This window comes from Brachionichthys hirsutus, chromosome 8, assembly GCF_040956055.1.
Source record: "Brachionichthys hirsutus isolate HB-005 chromosome 8, CSIRO-AGI_Bhir_v1, whole genome shotgun sequence".
NCBI lineage: Eukaryota > Metazoa > Chordata > Actinopteri > Lophiiformes > Brachionichthyidae > Brachionichthys > Brachionichthys hirsutus.
The window spans coordinates 7,904,783-7,925,369 of record NC_090904.1 but is presented as its reverse complement, the minus strand read 5'-3'; the positions used below and the strand labels follow the sequence as shown (position 1 = coordinate 7,925,369).

Sequence of the window (20,587 nt, the reverse complement as noted above, 5' to 3'; positions counted from 1 at the left end):
ACTGTTTTTTAATCAGACTTCATTATCCTGTACGTCTTCAATCATATTGTGTGTCTCAGACAACAAGTCCACCCATCTCAGAGACATGTTCTCCCATGAGACAAGGCAAAAATCCACTGGCAAAACCTGCTAAAAGAGGAGGGTAGGGGGGGGGACAAAACGCTGCCTGTCTCACCAAAGGAAGTTCAGAGACCGTTGACCATCGAGAGGAGAGAATATCGAGCAGGTCGCTCTTCTGTGAATGTTTAAAAAGCTATTGATTTATGCTTTAAATTCAAGTTTTAAAAAAAAGCAGATTATCAAGGGACTGATGCAGAAAGGAGAGTGCAGCGATGAAACGAGTCTGTCGTGTGATGCCGAGGTTGCCACAGCAACGGCTCCCAGTCATCAGCTTGAAGAAGGTCCTTCAAAAGCGTCACAGAGCAAAGGGCCCATTGTAGAAGTAGCTCAGAATCAGAACTCTTCATAATCTAATATTAACGATTACTGATTGTGTAAAGTATTTAAAGTCCAGTTATGTCACCTGAGAAATTGATTATATGTTTATTGGGTTTTTTTTTTATATAGCTCTGATTTAGTTCTGGCTATTTATCTTTGTTAATGGTTAAAGTAAAAGCATCGAAATACAAATTAATCTTAAACGATCAGGAGAGAAGTAATATTTACAGATAGATTGTGGTGCGTTTTTAGATCCCGTGAGTGTTTATGTGGCTTTAGGAATGAAATGTCTTCACTCAGCTCAGCTCACACTGCACATCGCTGGAACAAGAGCATTCAAACATTTTTTATCAATTGATGACGAATTCTGCGTCACATACTCACTTCCTCAGGTACGAATGATAACCTTGACAATCAGTTTTAACCTCATTTTCATATTCCTCCTCATCCCGGATTTCCTTCACGGTCCCTGTGAGAATCGGACCTCCCAAATAACGCGCGTCAGGCAGTGATGAATCAGCGACACTTTGTGCGTCACGGTGCGCGCCCCGCACTCTTCAGCTGCAGGCAGAGCCGCACGTGATCCTCCGTCCTCCGGTGTCCCGTGAACGCTGCCGCCGCCCCCACCGACTCACAGCTGCCCATCGGACGGGACCCACGGTTTGCAGATTTCCTCTGGATGCTGTCGACTCACGGTGAGCATCTCTCCTGTCTCTGCGTCTCTGACAGGGACAGACTGCATGCGCGGTTTGCGTGAGCGCCTGCATTTAGATGTATTTTATTTAAAACAAAGTTCACGGACAGCTAATAAAAAAGTTTGACTTGCTTTGCTGCGTGTTTTAAATGCGGGGCAAAGCTTGTTTGAAGTCGACGGAAGTTCATGTGGAAAAAATTGGCATCGTGTCCGAAATGAGCTCCAGAGGTCAGGAAATAACGCCGTTTGACCTTGGATGTGTCGCATCACCGGTGATGAGCAGAAACTCGCGTTATCGATCACTATCAGTGATCAGTGTCGAGGTGTTGATGAGTCAACTTTAAAGCATGGCTTTTATTACCACTTTAGAGTTTTTGAAAGTTTGCAGATCTAATGCTTCCACCGAAGAATGTTAAATGAAATGCTTCAGACCTTTAACGCCTCCTCGTGATGCAGCTGATGAACCCAAACGAGGAGAATGTCCAGATTTGGCAGCGTGTCCAGGATCATAAATCGATTACTGAAAGCGTGTGGACTGCAGTGTACCACATACACTGGCTAGAATGAACTGGTAAGACTCGAGTGGAGAGAGACCCTGCAGCTGGAGCTTTAGGAACCACGTCGGGCTCTGAGAACCTCAGGGTGGGTTCTCCGTCAGGTGCCTATTAGGGCCAGGTCTAAACATGGTCCGAGGTTTCAGTCCGATGCAGCCTGAGTCTGGAACAGTCTTCCAGAAGCTGTGTGGCTGTGTTTAAAGCCAGGCCGACGGCCATTCTGTTTGGTCGGGCTTATTAAAAATTGAGATTTTTATTTATTTATTTAACAATTTGACTGATTATTTATGTACTTTTATTGTTATTGTTAGAGATTGTGGTTTTATGCTTGGCCTGCCTTGTGAGGCATTTGCTTGTGTTCCTTTAATGTCTTGTTTATAGCTGAGATAATTACCGGTAGTCCATTTCATCCATACATCCATCCATTGCATATTTAGAGTCACTAATTCACCTCTGTTTCTGCAAGCCGGAGAACCTGGAGGGAACCCACTGAAGTAGAACATGCAAGGTTCCAGATGACCTTGGACCTTCCTACTGTGCTACCCACTATCGGTCAACGTAGCACCCATAACTCTAAATGACTGGAAATTAGTCAGTAATTTACTGTTTATTCATTAAATTAACTTTTTCAAGCCAAACAATTATTCGCATTTGGACAAGTGAGACATTGGGAGACATCAACTCTGGCCTCTCATGAACATGAAGTCATAATAGCGGGCCTGACAAACTGCTACGACATCATTGTTCTAATGCCGAGAAAGATTAAATAGGCCAAGATCAAAAAGACATTTGCACAAATTGAAATCATCATAATAAACCGGTGCTGAATATATGGATCTTCTTCCAAAATCATAATCAGGCTCAATGCAGGAGAAAGACTGCAGGCTCGATGAAAGTCTTTTCCATGCGCTGGCCTTAACTCTGGTACAAAATCGCTCCGTGCAGCCAGACTCATCTGAACTCGGTGTTTTGGGATTATCGTAGACTGAGTTGATGTATTTTCATTTCTCCGTGCTGGCTGGATGATTGATATTACGTGTCTTGTATTCCGTGGGATGGGATGGGATTTGGATGACAAGACAGACAAGCAGCAGTTAATGCATGCTGGATTATGAAGACTTGCGAATGACTGGATTATTACATCATAGACTCATTTTGACCTGCACAGAGGAGGAAATCTGCTATAAAAAATATAATAAAAGCAAGAAAGAAAATGCACATTCTGTGTCTGCAAGGAGTTTGAGAGTGTTTTCAAGGAGTTTATGCACGTAGAATTGATTTAGGCTTGCGTGCATCACTGCTATTCCAGGTGCTGCGTCATTCTCTCTCTCTACATCTGAAATACATTGATAAGAAATTGATCGCTTTGGTGGGCACAGATAGTTTTTATTCATCATCTATAATGTAGCACGATGTTCAGATACAGATTTGTATGCTTGAGAGACAGTTGACTCAATAATCAATGATCCTGCTCAGGGACTCACGATGAGGTGATGACGCTTCATCCACAGCACCGTGTTCATGTCCTCCATTATGTTTGGGTTGAACCAACCACTCCCTGGAAGAGGGGTGAGGATGGATGTTGCAGGGAGGCATCTAAGGAGGGAGGAGCTTCACTAAAGTTAAGCTTTGCAGAACAGGGAAATTAAATACTGTATAACAAATTGCATGATTGGGAATTTTATTTGGAATCAGCAAATAGCCATAAACAGTTTTGTTGTTAGTTTCTTCAGAGTAAAGGTCTTTGCGGTTGACACTCAGGTTTGATAAATGGTCTCCTGTCATGTGTGGCAATCTTATTACAAGATTAACAAAGCATTAAATGGAGAAGTGAAAGTGTCACATGTCGTTTACACAGACAGGGAAAGGACGTCAGATTTATTATGTATTGAGAGATCCTTGTCAAGAAGACAAATGTCCACTATTCCAGCAGTCAACGGGCGAGAGGCGGGGTTACACCCTGGACAAGCCGCCAGCGGATCAGACAGCTACTCACGCACGTACAATTTGGAGTAATCAATTCACCTAAATTGCATGTCTTTGGAGGTGGAACCCGGAGAGAAGCCAACATACAATCTCCACACAGACAGCACTAACCACTACACCACCATGCCTCCCAAGAAGACAAATCTGATTCTTTGGCTTAGCCAATAATAACATTTTATTAAATTTAAATTTTGACGATGTCCCATGAACACAAAAGTCCTATTTGACCTTTCTGCTTTTTTCTGATACAGGACTAGGGGCCCGAGCAGAAATCACTCCTCGCCATCTCCCTTATAGCTAGAGCCACCTTTCGCTTCTTCACTCTCTGTCTGTGTCGCTTCTTTCTACCGCTCTCTGTCTCGCCTTCTCTGTCTCTCGCCACCCCGCCCGTTCCTCGCCCCAATGCCTAAGAACAGCAAGGTGACGCAGCGGGAGCAGAGCCACGAGCACGTCACGGAGTCGGTGGCGGAACTGTTGGCACACGAGGAGCTGCTTGACTACAAAAGCAGCTCCCTGAACTCTCGGAAAGCCATCCCGCAAATCGAGGTGCCCGAAAATGATGGGCGTCCCGCGTGGAACAGCAAACTGCAGTACATCTTGGCCCAGGTGGGCTTCTCCGTGGGCCTGGGGAACGTGTGGCGTTTCCCTTACCTGTGTCAGAAGAATGGAGGAGGTGAGTTATTGGTTAAAAAAAAAAAAAAAAAAATCAACGTTATTAATTCATAATTCAAGCTTATTCCAGTTTACATTGTTCACCCTGTGGAGAGAACCCACGCAGACTTTAGGAGAACATGCAAACGCCACACAGAAAAGTCTGTGGGGGATTTGAACCCAGGACCTTTCTGCTGTGAGGCCACAGTGCAGTGCATCATATAGGATGGTGTAATGACATAAAAGTGCCGATGAAGTAGGTTTTCCATTAAGTGGCGCTTGTGATGGATCATTGTGAATCCATGCAGAGAACACATTTCAGGCTAACAAGCCTAATGATGAGTCGCCTCGGTCGGTTCAAAGGTGAACATCAGGATGTTAGAAGTGTCATTATCGGGACTGTGAGTTTGAATTGTCCGACGGCCGTGGTGATGATGAAAATGATGAGCTCATAAATGAAGTCTTGTTTTTCCACATCTGTCCCTTTTTAGAAGCGCAGAAACCCACTAGTGTCGTGGACAACATGACATTTCCTCTCAGTGCACAAGCGCAGAGAGCAGCTATAAACAGCGAGGGGCTAAATATAGCGGCATTATTGATTAGGGGTGCTGGCAGAGCGCTCAACCCGTACTCTTCCTTTGTGTCCTCTCTGTAGGCCGGTGTCCACTGGCGGTGTGGACGCCTCTTCATCACTCGTCACTTCGTCACTCTTTAATCGTTCCGTTCACCACTTTACTATTTATAGACCCAGACCCTTAGAGTCTCCGGTTTGTGTGATCCGCTGAGCTGTCATTCCTCCGTCAGCCAGTCAATTGCAAGAACATTAAAGATTAGTTGTGTGAGCGGGATCCTCTCATACTCCGGTTGTTCCTTCTCCTCGGCACATCCTCTATCATTTCTCCCTTCATTGTTCCATCTTTATGCTCCTGTTTAAATAGCCTGGGATGCAGCGGTTGATTTGAGGATCCTCATAATGGCCCACTTCTCCTCGCTCCATTAAGCCTTGATATCCTCTATTTTTCAAATTCTTGATTTAGCCTTTGGCCTCCTTATTTTGTCTCCGCATCATTACTCCTCACTCTACCAAATATGTGTGCTACTGTATGTAACGTACTATATTTAACCCTGTGACCTTGAAACCATAGGGGGTACAAAGTAACGGGAGCATCTGCCCAACCAACCAACCGTCCATCCATCCACAACAAATCCTTCTTTCTCCAGAGCATACCTTGCAAACTGTAGATTCTGTCACCAAAACAGAATCCTTACACACCAAAACCTCAGAAATATTTATTTTCATTTATAAACAACCATAGAAAGTATTCTCAGTGGGTTGTAGTCTGACCAAACGTAGTACAGCCAACTGTGAAAAGTGGTTTCATAAAAGCTGAAGTTTTCATCTAAAGTGAAAATCACACTTAGTCTGGAATAAACGTCTTTATTTCTACATGTGCAGCATAAGCTTAACAAACATCCTCGCCTTCCAGGTGCCTACTTAGTTCCCTACTTCATCCTCCTCCTCATCATCGGCATCCCACTCTTCTTCTTGGAGCTGGCGGTGGGACAGAAGATCCGACGAGGAAGCATCGGGGTCTGGAACTATGTCTGTCCCAGTCTGGGTGGGATCGGGATGTCCAGTCTGATGGTAAAGAGTTTAGCGTGATGGAGCACTTTAGCTGTCAAAGACTCTTGGGATGCCTTTGAAAATCAGTTTAACGTCTGTTCTCTGTACATGTGTTATAATCATGAGCCAATCACATCTGGAGTGACTCTCCTCGTGTCGATTGGCTCACTCCCTCTACGGGGCAGGAGTTGCTATAAATAGGAGGCGTTTGTTGAAAAGAGAACACGTTAATTATGCATGCTTTGTTCGGCCATATTTAGCTCGTGAATGGACGGTGTGAGTCCTCAGAAGGCTGACGGCAGCCTGGGACAAGCACGACTCCTGCTGCCTCATTTACATGGTCCTGTCGTGTGTGCTGGCTGTTACCTTCACAGGACAGAGGACATCCGGTGAAGTGTCAAATTACACATATATGTCAGTCAATCAATCAATCAATCAAGCAAGCAAACAATGAATCAGTCAGTATTAATCTGTCAATCATTCAGTCAATCATTTAGTCCTATCTATCTATCTCTCTATCTATCTCTCTATCTATCTATCTCTCTATCTATCTCTCTATCTATCTCTCTATCTATCTATCTCTCTATCTCTCTATCTATCTCTCTATCTATCTATCTATCTATCTATCTATCTATCTATCTATCTCTCTATCTATCTATCTATCTATCTATCTATCTATCTATCTCTCTTTCTCTATCTATTTATCTATCTATCTATCTATCTATCTATCTATCTATCTATCTATCTATCTATCTATCTATCTATCTATCTCGCTCTCTCTCTCTCTCTCTCTCTCTTGCTCTATTGATCTATCTCTCTCTCTATCTCTCTCTCTCTATCTATCTATCTATCTATCTATATCTATCTATATATCTATCTATCTATCTATTGATCTATCTCTCTCTCTCTATCTATCTATCTATCTATCTATTGATCTATCTATCTATTGATCTATCTATCTATCTATCTATCTATCTATCTATTGATCTATCTATCTATCTATTGATCTATCTAGGTCTGTGGCTTTGTTGGCCTCTACTACAACGTCATCATCGGCTGGAGCATCTTCTACTTCTTCCAGTCCTTCCAGTATCCTCTTCCATGGAGCGACTGTCCCATCAGAAAGAACGGGTCACTTGCCAGTGAGTAAATACATTTACCGTTATTTGCTTTCCACTGAAAATAAATAGGCTTTTTAACCCTTTATTGCCAAACGTATCATATTTGATACACATGGCGCTTCAGGATTTTGAGACTTTTTTATTTTTTTTAAGCTGATAGATACAAGCCAACACATGCATCTGCATTTAATTAGAGGTGATAATAAGATAAACCCAGGGCAGCCGAGGAACACTGATCATGATGGCACATGCACAGTCAGCAGAGATCCAGACTGAAGGACAGTGAAGCGTTTCACTGTAACCATAGCGACACTGCACTCGTTCTCCTCACACCGCCGTATCCACGCAGCACATTATGGAACAAAACAGCGATTCATCACCGGCGACCATGCTGCCTTCGTTCAAACCTCCGTGCTGCAAAACTAAAGCGCCGTCTCCTTCTGTCTGCAACAACACACACAGTTGTAGAGCCGGAGTGCGAGAAAAGCTCAGCTACAACCTACTTCTGGTACCGTCAGACTCTCAACACCACCAGCACCATCGCAGAAAGCGGCGGCCTCAACGTCAAAATGACTCTGTCCCTGCTGGTGGCCTGGATCATCGTCTGCCTCGCTGTCATCAAAGGAATTGCGTCCTCTGGGAAGGTAGAGGAAGTGGACGGACGGCATGATGAGGGAGACGGCTCGTGCCACGCCACCAAAAATGATGTTTTCTGATTTGCGTTTTCACAGGTGATGTACTTCAGCTCTCTTTTCCCCTATGTGGTGCTGTTCTGTTTCCTGGTCAGGGTTCTGTTGCTCAAGGGATCAGTGGACGGCATCGCTCACATGTTCACGCCAAAGGTGAGGCTGCATCGTGCCTGTGGTTTAATCACCTGGCAAACACGCTCAGTAATCTGGTTGACGCTCTCCGTGTCACAGTTGGAGAAGATGCTGGAGCCCCAGATATGGAGGGAGGCAGCGACCCAGGTCTTCTTTGCACTGGGTCTGGGGTTTGGAGGCGTCATCGCCTTCTCCAGTTATAATAAGATCGACAACAACTGTCACTTCGATGCTGTGCTCGTCTCCGTCATCAACTTCCTCACCTCCATTCTGGCCACGCTGGTCGTGTTTGCGGTGCTGGGCTTCAAGGCCAACATCATGAATGAAAAGTGTGTCGTAGAGTAAGTCTGCATCTGCAAAAGCTCTCATTATGTTCATACAACAAGTAGCTTTCATTAAAGCACTCCAGACAATATCGCTCTTAGCTGTAACGTAAGACTGAATTGTTGAATGGTTTTGTCCTTTGTCTCCGAAGAAACGCAGAGAAGATCCTGGGCTACCTCAACTCCAACGTCCTGAGTCACGATCTCATCCCTCCACATGTGAACTTCTCTCATCTCACCTCTTCAGACTACGCCGAGATGTACGGCGTCATCAAGACGGTGAGCGAGGGCGGCTTTGCCCAGCTCGGTCTGGGGCCTTGCGTCCTGGAGGATGAGCTCAACAAGGTCAGTCTTTGGGTCGGTGGGTCCTGCCGCAGCCAGACCTTCATGGCCTGTTAACTGCCCTTCCTCCTCTGGCCGTCTCTCTCTCTCTGCAGGCCGTCCAGGGCACCGGTCTGGCCTTCATTGCCTTCACAGAAGCGATGACTCATTTCCCAGCATCTCCCTTCTGGTCGGTCATGTTCTTCTTCATGCTCATCAACCTCGGACTGGGCAGCATGATCGGGACCATGACCGGCATCACCACGCCCGTCCTCGACGCCTACAAGGTCCAAAAGGAGCTTTTCACAGGTAAATGACACGCAACTAATAAGCACAATTGTGATTGAAACCGTCGTATCAACGATCATTGTGTCATTATTGTCCCTGAATGAGCGGGACTTGTCCTCTGGCCTGTGTTTGTCTCAGTGGGCTGCTGCATTGTGGCCTTCCTCTGTGGCCTGTTGTTCGTTCAACGCTCGGGAAATTACTTTGTCACCATGTTTGATGACTATTCTGCTGGGCTGCCTCTGACTGTCGTGGTCATGCTGGAAAACCTCTCTGTCGCCTGGATTTACGGCACAAAAAGGTACAACTGTGTGTTTGTTGGTTCACCATGGTCAGATCCGAGTTATTATAAAAGCATCCATTGAAATGGAGGCGGGTTCACGGTGTGTAAGTGTAATAGGGACTTCATCGGCGTTGCGTGTTGCTGTTCTTTCTCCTTCAGGTTCATGCAGGATCTGGAGGACATGTTGGGGTTCCGACCTTATAAGATCTATTTCTACCTGTGGAAGTACGTGTCCCCTCTGTGTCTCATTGTGCTCATCTCTGCCACTGTCATCGAGATGTCCATCAGCCCACCGGGTTACAACGCTTGGATCCAAGAGCTGGTCAGTCTGTGTGTGTCTGTGTGTGTGTGTGTGTGTGTGTGTTTATTACACTGAATAAAATCTACCCAGTTTACCTTGACTGTCTGACACTACAGACAACATCACCTACAGACAACTTTGAGTGGCCATGTCGCATGTTGTGTGATTCACATCCCACCATTTCTCGCCTTGGTTATTTTCAGATTGTGCTCCTCTCCTTTAGGATAACGTGTTTTTTATTTGAATTAAACATAATCACTAAATCCTCTCTGTGTCTCTGCAGGCTGAGGAGAAATTCCAGAGTTACCCTCCATGGGCGCTGGCCATGTGCTTCGCTCTCATCGTACTGGCCATGCTCCCTTTGCCCATTGTCTTCATCGCTCGTCGCTTCAACCTGATATCCGATGGCTCCAACAAGTTGTCTGTCGCCTACCGCAACACCATGATGAAGGACATGTCCAGCCTGGAGGAGCAGGACGAGGCTAGATTCATCCTTGGCGCCAAGCCCGGCGAGACGCCATCACCAGCACATAAAGCCTACCTGACTCCTGGACGGACCAAACCTCTGGACCCCAACTCCCTGTCTCCAAACAGTTGCTATGGTAGCAGCTACCAGAATGCTGCCATTAGCCCTACCACACCTACCACACCTACCACACCAAGCACACCAGAGTCTGACTCTTGACTGCTGTCCGCAAAGCCTTCTGACACCTGGTTTATCTCCCAACCACCGGGGGGCACTGCAGCACAGAGACCCCCCCCCCCCCCCCCCCCGCCACAGCACAAAACCGAATGAAGCCACCAAATTCCTCAGGATGCATGCAGGCATCACAAAATAGCACCAACAAGCCACATGCAACAGATGGAGGAGTTCCATCGTAACAGTAATTCAAACACAAATGTAAGGGTGAGGCTGACGCTCACATGCTACGTGTTTGTATGGGTTAGGGGTTAAGGGTTAAGGGTTAAGGGTTACAGGTTAAGGGTTTCTGATGAAGTACAATGATCCTCTGCACACCTCCCAAATATATAGTGATCATTTATGATCATATTATTTATCTCAATATTTAAAACCCATATTGCTAAGGGTTAAATAGACTATATTTATATCCCTGTATATTCGTAGTGTGTGTAGGTGTGACAAACAACAAAGTTTTATCTTTTGAAAGTGACCATATATATATATGTGTGTATTTTGCGTGATTGTGTGCATGTAATGTGATGAAGCTGCTGGGCAGTGGAGGTCATGTGTATTGTGTAACACGTAGTTGTGTGTAGACCGCTGGTTGTTGTGTTCCTGTAAACATGCAGCATAGACATGAGTGAATGGCTGTTTCTCTGTCCATTGGTCTGTCTATGGTGAACCCATGACAGCGTTGACCCTTTAGCCTAATGTCAGCTGGGATGGGCTCCAGTCCCCTCCAGCACCACAAAGGATGACAGGATGGGCCTACGTGACCCCGATTGTAGCCACACTAGCACAAGCTGCGATTAGGATGACGGCCTAATTAGTGCATCAGTATAGATGACATGTCCTCCAGGGTTGTTTTTATGAGATGAAATGTACTGTATATTGTGTTAGATAAATGCTATGAAGAAGACGACCAAGCATAGAGTTGGACAATCATGTGTCCATGGAAGCACAAGAGACTCAAGGTCAAACACGCCATTCATTTAGATACTTTTTCAGTGTTAATGAAATGATGCTCAGACAATGTAGCTCAGGTTAGCTAAATGTATATGAATGATAACGTTTGATTATATTTCTGCCAGTTTGACTGTTGGGGTCTTTTTGCAGTCTGCTCAACAGAGCAGCCGGTGTGTTAACGGCCTTGTGTGTAACGGCCTTGTGTGTAACGACCTTGTGTAACGACCTTGTGTGTAACGACCTTGTGTGTAACGACCTTGTGTAACGACCTTGTGTGTAACGACCTTGTGTATCGACCTTGTGTGTAACGGCCTTGAGTGTAACGACCTTGTGTGTAACGACCTTGTGTGTAACGACCTTGTGTAACGACCTTGTGTGTAACGACCTTGTGTGTAACGACCTTGTGTGTAACAACCTTGCGTTAGACTCATTAGACTCATTACCGGCACATTGTTGCTCTACTAGAGCTGACAAAGAGAAAAATCACTTTCCATCCAACATTCAACAAGTTGTTTCTGCTAGTGTGGCAAAGTCTATGTGAGCCAGATACCCGCTGCGCCATGTACAAGTACTACTGTTATCCAGTTTTTCCTTGTAGATAGATTTTATCCGTGTGGAATATAGTCTGTTAATGTCTTAAAACGTAAAGTGTTTTAGCAGTAAACGTAATATAAAATAATAATGAATGTGATTAATGCACTTTTTCCACTGGGACAGCAAAACTTTAGCATCTGTTTTATTGACCTCATAGTAAATTTAAGACGTGTATCAAACAAAAGCAATATCACATCATTAAACTTAAGAGAAGTTTAGGCTTAAGGACGCTTGACGGGTTTGTGTCTGTTAGCAACAAATACAGAAACCCTGCCTCTTGATGTTACGACTCTTATAAATGCTGGAACGTGTGTGTGTGTGTGTACTATGTACTCCCTCTCATTGTGGCTGGGTGTGTTTGTACAGAAGACACATTTACAAACATCCCTTTACAACTTCTCTCTGCTCCCTCATCCGTGTTCTGATTGTATAACGCTGACAAAATGCTGTAAATACTATGAACATCAAGAAAATCTTAACAATAAATCGTGAACAAGCTGAGTTTTAGTTATTTTTTTGCATCAAAACTTAAACAAAAAAACTGCCATTTGAAAAAGTTTATTTTTTGTCTACAATAAGTGTGCATTGTGTAGAAACGTGGTGATGAAATACAGTTGGAGGGAAATTACATACATTCCCTTTTTATATTAGGTTTATTAGCAATATATTCTATTGATGAGCAGTTTGCAATAACCAGTTTATTAGTAGAAAAATTAGAATGGAGGATGTTGACATTTTTCTGTAATTACTAGGGATGTCCCGATCCGACCACGTGATCGAGATCCAGAAATTTGTTCAATATCTCGGTTATTATTATGGAATTTGAAACATTCATCTAGGGTGTGGTCCTCTATCGTACTACCGAATTGCATCCGGAATAGGATCCAGAATGATCAACTCCGATTCACTTTTACTTTTCATGGTTGGATTTAAAATAGATTTAAAAAATGAACAGTAAATGCAACATGCCAACATTATAATCTTTATTACAGTATTTAAGTAAACATCAAACAAATAGCAAGTCATGATAAATACATTCCCAATTTACATATATTCCCATTTCCTTAAGCTTTATAAAAGTGTTTTAAAGAAAAAGAAAAAGGATGATTCTTTAACTGGCAATGAAATGAATACAGCTGTAATGAGCAACGACGAGCAACCAAAGATCTCTTTCACATCATCAAGCCACATTCAGCAAAGCCAAAATGATGTAATGCCTTTTAGTTAAAAAAAAAAAAAAAGTCTGCTCCTTCCTTCAGCCTGGTGGTCAGGTGAGGTCTGAACGGTCGCCAGAGCAACGGGTCTGTGGGCGGCATCTGGAAGCTACACACATTAAAACAAATAAACTCAAACCGTTTGAAAAGCATCGGAACAAACAAAAAGGGGATGTTAGCTAAACACTTATCCCATTCAGATATCGATTAACGGTTTAATTTAGACACAAATCGCCACACAAGAAACAGAAGTATCAGAGACTGTCAAAGTGCCGAGCCTTTCCTCAACAAAAAACAAAGATTGACGATTAATGAATACAATGTATTACAAATAAATTCAGTAAAATCCGAGTGAACATACGGTCATGTAGCGCTCAAAGGTCAAACGCACTGACCTTTAGTAGCAAGTTAGAGGCACAGTACTAGAGCATGTCATGTGTACGTAAGTTCACATTAGGATTTTCACTACAGAGGTCTTTAGTGAACTTTGTTTTTTTTTTTAACTGAGGGTGGCATTAATGCAGGAAAGTTCATCACAAAAAGCATTTGGTTGGTCTGATGAGTTCGTACCGGAGGATTTCCAGAGATTTAAATCCATCGGTCGCCTTCGGTCTGCACAGAATGTGTAACAATGTGTGGGTCAGTGAGCGCGCGGTGGAACTCCTGATAGAATGTCATCTGAGAGGAGGACGGCCATTGTTGATCGTCACTGTAGCAGCTCTTCCCATGAAATGGGTTTGGAGAAGACCTCCCGCTCTAGCCAGAGGTCATAGTTCATTTGGAAGTCCTCAGGCAGGTCTACGCGCTGTCCCAGAACACTTTGTAGGCAGTTGTCCACGGGCAGGAAGTCCGGGTTGCTGTGGCTCTGGTCGTAGCGGCGACTATTGAAGCGTTCGATGTTGGCCCGCAGAGCGCACTCCTCAGCCTGGAAGTCCCAGGGACGAGCGTCCAGATCTGCTCCGGGGAGGAAAAAAAAAACAGGAGATGGACAGAGCGTCTGATGCTGACAATTGTATCCACCAGTTATTACATCAGTCCGTCAGGGATCAATATTTGCCTAATCAGGACTAAACCCACTTCAATTAAAAGAACTAGACATCACTGATAAATGTACAGTACACAAAGTATGTATTAGTGCTTAAACAGCCTGTATTTCATTCTACTCTCTCTCCCCCACATAAAGCTTCTCTCCGCTCTCGTTTCCCGCTCACCGTTTCCGTACGCCCAGTCATCGTTGAGCCGATGCCGGACCTTCTGGTAGATGGCAGACATGGTCTTCATGTTGCTCTTCCTCCACTGCCGTCCCAAGTATTTAGTCTGCACTTTGAGCAGCTTAAGGACGTACAGCTGCATCATGGCCTGCTTGACCTTCAGCGCCCTCTTCAGGATGGGAGCGGATTTAAACACCACGAGCATCTAGCAGGGAAAAGGTGATGATGATGATGATGAGGGCTCAAACACAATCCCCGTGTTGCATGATTCATTCGTGATCCGACAGTGAATGCTACTTTATGAGCGTTCACCATTGTTCTGGAGTGTTTCCACTTGGTCAGTTTGTTGAGGATCCTCAGCAGGTTAATACAAGAAAACAAATTCCTCCAGCAAAATTGATTGTTGTCGCCTGCTTCCTGTAAAAAGACGAAATAGCCATGTTAAAAATAACATCCGATCAGCAGTGGGAGCAGTACTAATACACAGCTTTTGAAGCTCCACAGCACTTACCAAACTCTCTGCCGTTAACTCGGGAAGTTCATTCACCACACAATACGGAAAATCGAGTACTGAGATGCTATTGGGAATGAACACAACAACAGAAAAATGCCACGTTCACTGATATCTACTGGAAATAGGAGGCGAGATTTAAGTGATTGAAAGAGGCTCAGACAGTACCTGTTTTTAGCTGTGATGTAAGACATTATGTTCTGGTTAAAGAACTTCAGAATGAGTGGGATGCAGTTGGCAAACACCAGATGTTGGGCCATGTATTCAAACTATAAGAAAGATAAAAAGGCATGAACTTACATTTCCTTCAGTCGAAGTAATCTACCGTAATTAAAAAGGGATGAGCTCCAGGAGCTGCATTAAATCCACTGAAATATGTATAGAAAAATCAAATACATTCACACTTCATTCTGAGTTGTGGCGTAACGACTGTGTGACATTCTTACTTGGTAGATGTGGTTGAGTTTGAAGTGTTTCAAGAGGAGCAGCAGGACGGCAGAGATGGCCTTCACGATGATCTCCTTGTGCCGATTGACATCAACGCCGAGTTTCATGCTTTGCAGTACTGTGGTCCTGCAGGGGTCAGACATGACCAATCAAGTACCTATCATTTATGATCTTCAGAGTATAACTACCACATGGGTACTGCAAGAGTTCCCGAAATGTGCACCCCAATCATGGTTAACCACACCCTTGACTATACAATCTTTAATTGTGCCTTGATGCTGCCAAAAAGCAAAGTTTTGTTCGCAGGTTTGCTGGTGTCTCGGAACACTCGTGTGTCGAGGTATTACTGTACTTAAGATTAAAATATGTGAGAGGTTTAGCGACGCTAGTACACACATTTTACAAAAATGTATCCAGACATAAACAATTATGAAGTGACAGACATGCTGATGAATCATTTCACGGTGGGCAGATAAAAATGTAGAAAATAGTCAAATAACAACGCTTCAAGACTCAAATCCAATTCTAAACATTTTTACGATAATTAAAGTTATAATATCTCATATGTATATGTATATTTCATCGCTTACGGCATCTCCTCCGGCAGCACGTCGGCCAGGATGTTGATGGAGTCCGTCTTGGCTTTGGATGTTGGAGCAGCCGCGAGCAGGATCTTCAGCAGAGCAATCTGACAGTCAGAAAAACGCAAAACAAAGTTAGCCGGCTGCTTGAGCAGTCAGATGAAGCTCGGGCTAAACAGATGCTAGTAACAAAGAACGCGAAAGACGGGTATGCCACAGAGAATACTGGCACCACACTTACAGAGAACATTTAGCTATAAAAAGTATAAACTGTGTAAATAATAAAGAAATGCCGTGTCCATAGCACCCGAGTGTGGACTGTATGGAGAAAAGAGAAACTCACTAACCATATATTGAGGCAAACTGGGCAGAATTCCCTGGTAGAGCAGCTCAGTGGAGGACATCTCCACCTCCTCTTCACCCTGATGAAGAGGAGAGAAAACACAAAATAGCAATACAATTAAATATTAGACTAGAAGCTGAAGGTTTAGCGGTTTAGCTCCATTCAATCCCCTTAATTCAGGGCAAGGAAGACACAACTCACAGATGTAATACCAATTCCAAAGGTTATAACATGCGATTAACTCGTGAAAATAGTTGCTTACACCAGACAGAGGCGTTTTCTGAAACTCCTCCTCCTTTGCAATCTGTATCTCAGCAACGGAGATGTACTTGTGCTGCAAAAAGATGAAAGCTTATGTGATAAATCTAGCAGCAATAGTGCCGTTTAGCGATATACAGTTAGCAATGCTGTACCTGCTTTAGTGTCTTTATGCTCTCATGAATCGGCCTGGGCAAACCGACTACCGTATCCGTGTCACTGCACAACATGCCCGAGAATAAGACCGAGTTAATCAATGCATGTGTTTTAGCTAAATCAATACAATCCAGTTTAGTAAAGTCAGTATGAAACGGAGACGACTTACTTTCCAAGTGTGTAACCGATAAATTTACTTCTACTCGAGTCAAGGAAGTTTTCAATGTCCTTTTCTCTGTAGGAAAACAACGGCATCGTCAAGCAGACCTCGATGTGGCCCAGCTCTGATTGGCTGCATCACAGTGTTGTCAACAAACATCACACATCACCAGCATACATCAGACTGAGCAGCACCTGACTTTAGGAGCCCAGGGCAGTCCTTTGGGGAAGGAGATCCTCTCCGACGGAGGGTGAGGCATCGGCGGAGGCATCACCTCGTCCCTCTCCAGAGGGAAGGTCTCCGGCTCGATGGAGTTGTCGTTGTCGTCGTTGTCGTCCTCATCCTCACGAGAGTCGTCGGCTTTGTAAGGATCTTTTTCATTGAAGGCATCGAGGTTGTCCTGTTTGATCAATGCCTGGGTGAGGAACGGGGAAATCGTCAAGGCGAGTGAGGCCGATCTTTGAAAAGACAACCGGTAGAAAATATAGCACAACACTATAAAGTAATGAAACAAGATGTTGCCCTTTAAAACATGCGATCAATAACATCAGGTAAGAATTCTGAATGCGTAGAAAATAATAACTGGAATCAGAGACAGTTTTACCAAAATAAAACTTCCAGCAGTAGTGATTTGAGTAAACAAAATGTAGAGACCTGAAATGTAGCCATTCAGATTTAATATAACGTGTCTGAAACAATATTTTTAGAACTAAATTGGTATGTAGACGTGTGTTTGAACAAATGTCAACTGGACACAGATGGACCGAGAGACCGTCCTCCCCGTCCACGACTGGCAGACACGCCTACCTTGTGTTCCCGGCGGGCTCGTTTTTGCTGCTGTTCTATGAGGTCGGACGCAGACGCGGGGGGAGACGCTGCCCTCATGCTCCGGATGACTCGAATGCTGTCTTCAGGGAGGGGCGGGAGGCCCAGCTCCTCGCGCCTGTGAACTTTGATGCTTTGGAGCTGCTCGAACCCTCCGAGCGTGAACTGAAAGGGGCGAACGTTCAGCCGTTTCTTATTTGCTGTCGTATTTTCTGTCTTGGCAGATCTTTTTTCCTCTCTCTCTCTCACCAGTATACTCTTCCATAACAGCAGCAACACCTTTTTCATCGGAAAGTGAGGCGCGTGGCCGCTGCAGAACTTCGTAACCATACCGAAGAGCATGACCGAAATGGGCTCGTTGTTGAACAGAGGAGATCCTTGGACAGGAGAGAGGGAGCGGAGGTGATTTACTCAGCAGCTCTTTGTTTACATCCACGCCTTTCCTGCTGAAACTTACCCAATTCTGCTCTGAACGTTTCCCTGATGATTTTCCATTCGGGCTTGTCATCTGGATCATCCTGCTGTATCGTTTCCACCATCAGGTACATAATGTTTAGCAGAACTCGCAGATCGGTGCTGTCCGCGAGGGAGATGGCTGGTTTCCTGACGGCACTGCTACAGGCAGCGCTGTTACTGAACGGGACAACATGATAGTTACATACAATTCCTTAAGACCCAAAGTTTTCCAGGCTCGGAGCTGCGTAAAGCCAGACAGCAAATGTCCGCTGTCCTCACTGCGCTTAGGCCACGCTCAGGTCTCCCACTATGTTCTGGGTGACTTAACCGTTCAACCCTGGCTTCAGTGTGAATAAAAAAGGACTGAGAACATACTCGATCTCCATGTTGAGAAGCTCCACCAGAGCGGAGAGCGTCCCGACGTCCAGCAGCAGAAAGATGTTGTATCTCATCCAGTGCTGCACCTCGGCCTCAGAGCTACACTCTGCAAATGTTCCTGAAGGGGAAAACAAAATGTTCAGAGAAAGAACCGAGAATAAAACAGCCTGCTTGATCATTCATTCTCTTATTACTGTTCATTTGCATCAGAATCGGTCAAAGTAATGTGAACTCACCCTGGGCCATGTACAGAATAGCTCTAGCAACCTTCAATCTCTTGTCCCGGGCAATCACCTCCAGACCGTCCAACAGGCGCATGGCATAAGCTCTGTGGTGAGCCGCGTCCAGCTCCGTCCACTTCTTATCAGAGACTAAAGACACAGAGGAGGTGGAGGTGAGACAGACGCTCCTCTTCGTCCGAGGCGAGACGAACCGTTCACAACAAACCGCTTACCATACGTTTCAAACTCCACCTCAAAGCACTTCCTGTTGAGCGCAAACTCTGGTCCTTCGGTGTAACTATACAGCTCTGAAAGACGCATTAACAACAAGCAAACAACTCAAACACACAAAGTGTGAAAACGAATCAATCAATCAATCAATCACCAAAACGCACCTGACAGCTCTGCAGTCCACTTGTCTGTATCAGCATATAGAAACTCCAGGTCTGGAGATTCAGACGGCCCCTGTGCACATTTCATGATTCATGATGTAGCACGCGCACGCGCACGCGCACACACACACACACACACACACACAGGCACACACACACACGCACACGCACACGCACCTTTTCTGACCACCTAACTAAAGACAACAATGAATTTGTTGAACAGTTTAGACACACAAAACTCTATCTATGCATAACCAGAATACGACTGATCTATTGTGTTCGTTTGACCTCAATCAGAGCCCAATTATTGTCAGAGAATGTTTAGAAACTGATTAGATTTAGTAAAGCACATCACCGAAGAACAATTTTAAAAGCAAAAATGTTATCTACACAATTAAATGACAGCTGGAGTCATACCGACGCTCTACGGCTACTTCTAGTCTTCTACTATTGACAACTTGATGTATTATGAGCAGACTGCAGGAGGACATTTTTGGTTTAAAAAAAAAAAGAAATTTAAAACGCAAACCAACACAATATATAAACTTTATAAAGACACCTGTTCACGAGCAGAATGTTGAGAATTCGTCGTCGACTATACTAACTGGACTCCTGACAAAAGGCTGTCTCCAGGCTATCCTGAGATTGACATAAACGAGATAGCTTTTGCTAAGCTACACCGCTATTCCGGATTTATAAAGACAGGCCAACAAATCGGATGCCGCGCACATAACGTCAGGCCCATTGCCGGAACAATCTCTGGAGCCTCGGCTGGGGTTTGAAAATCAGTTAGCTTCGCTGGCTCTTTAGAGCTAGCGCTAGCTAAAGCTACGCGTTAAAGGCAAACCCTGCCTCGGTTAAGAAAACACCGACAGACTAATCACGAAGCTCCAGTCGTGGCTCTTTACCTCTGAATCCTTTCTCGGGTTGCGGGTAAACTCGCCCCGGCTTTTATTAGGTAGCATAGCTCTCTGTTTATTGTTTAGAGGAAGACCAGCCCCATTTCCAAAGACGTCCATATTTCTTTTAGCTCTCTATCCTCTCGCGAGATGTTGTGGAGCCGTCTGACCTTTTTTTTATATTTTCAATGTAACTTTATTCCATGACCTGTCTGTAAATATTTAAAAGCGTGGACGTATACAAACAAATACTATATTGTCGTGTGGTACAGTGACAGAATGCCAGCTGTGCAATAAATATCCAGACGTGAAATGTCCTCATTGATAAATATTCCACAATCAATTGCTAGTAGTACTACAACAAGTATCGTTTTTGTTTGTCTGTGAGAAATTATGCATCCGGGACATTTTCAAATTCAGACAGTAGTTTATTAAAGGGAGCTGTGCAAAGAAATTGTTGAAAAAACATTTAATATAATTTTTATCAGAACAAATCACAGTGGTATTCTTATCTATTTCCGTTTGAGAGGCTATATGCTCAAATAATGACATTCATTCATTCGTCATCTGAAATCAAGTTTAAATTCAGGTTAAGACACATTTAAGAGTTAAAAGATAAGGTGGGAAAAGGTAAAGTAGCAAAACACAATGCAAGTAATGTTTGAAGCTTTGATTGTTACAAGAAAGAAAAATGGGATGCGACATATACTTAAAAGCAATATAACAAGTACACACTGCAGCTAAAATACAAGTTTCTTCATTGGTCAGCAGATTTGACACAAGGGAAATGTTTTTCGCTGCATAGCTCTCAAAGTATCCTAGAATGAACAGGATTGTTGCGTATCGATCGCTATGCTTGAACAAGGACAGTTATATCTGGCAGTATGAATT

At 44.2% G+C, this 20,587-nt stretch overlaps 2 protein-coding genes across 2 annotated transcripts; one reads left to right on the top strand and one right to left on the bottom strand.

Annotated features, from left to right (window-relative positions):
* The first annotated feature begins 4,074 nt into the window (after positions 1–4,074).
* On the top strand, positions 4,075–10,087 carry LOC137898728 (sodium-dependent neutral amino acid transporter SLC6A17-like). The gene is made up of 11 exons (XM_068742771.1): positions 4,075–4,345; positions 5,811–5,968; positions 6,963–7,089; positions 7,531–7,712; positions 7,800–7,910; positions 7,989–8,230; positions 8,365–8,557; positions 8,650–8,842; positions 8,960–9,119; positions 9,261–9,423; positions 9,686–10,087. The coding sequence occupies exons 1-11, from the start codon at positions 4,075–4,077 to the stop codon at positions 10,085–10,087; spliced, it is 2,202 nt and encodes a 733-aa protein (XP_068598872.1).
* Positions 10,088–12,638: 2,551 nt separating this feature from the next.
* Positions 12,639–19,816, bottom strand: strip1 (striatin interacting protein 1). Its single transcript, XM_068742769.1, has 20 exons — positions 19,706–19,816; positions 18,801–18,870; positions 18,639–18,713; positions 18,421–18,555; positions 18,182–18,302; positions 17,808–17,983; positions 17,600–17,727; positions 17,333–17,515; positions 16,720–16,940; positions 16,535–16,600; positions 16,365–16,428; positions 16,214–16,285; positions 15,956–16,030; positions 15,618–15,715; positions 15,027–15,153; positions 14,749–14,849; positions 14,581–14,647; positions 14,382–14,486; positions 14,070–14,274; positions 12,639–13,812 (listed from the first exon to the last, which is right to left on the bottom strand). The coding sequence occupies exons 1-20, from the start codon at positions 19,814–19,816 to the stop codon at positions 13,565–13,567; spliced, it is 2,448 nt and encodes an 815-aa protein (XP_068598870.1). The 3' UTR covers positions 12,639–13,564.
* Positions 19,817–20,587: the final 771 nt, after the last annotated feature.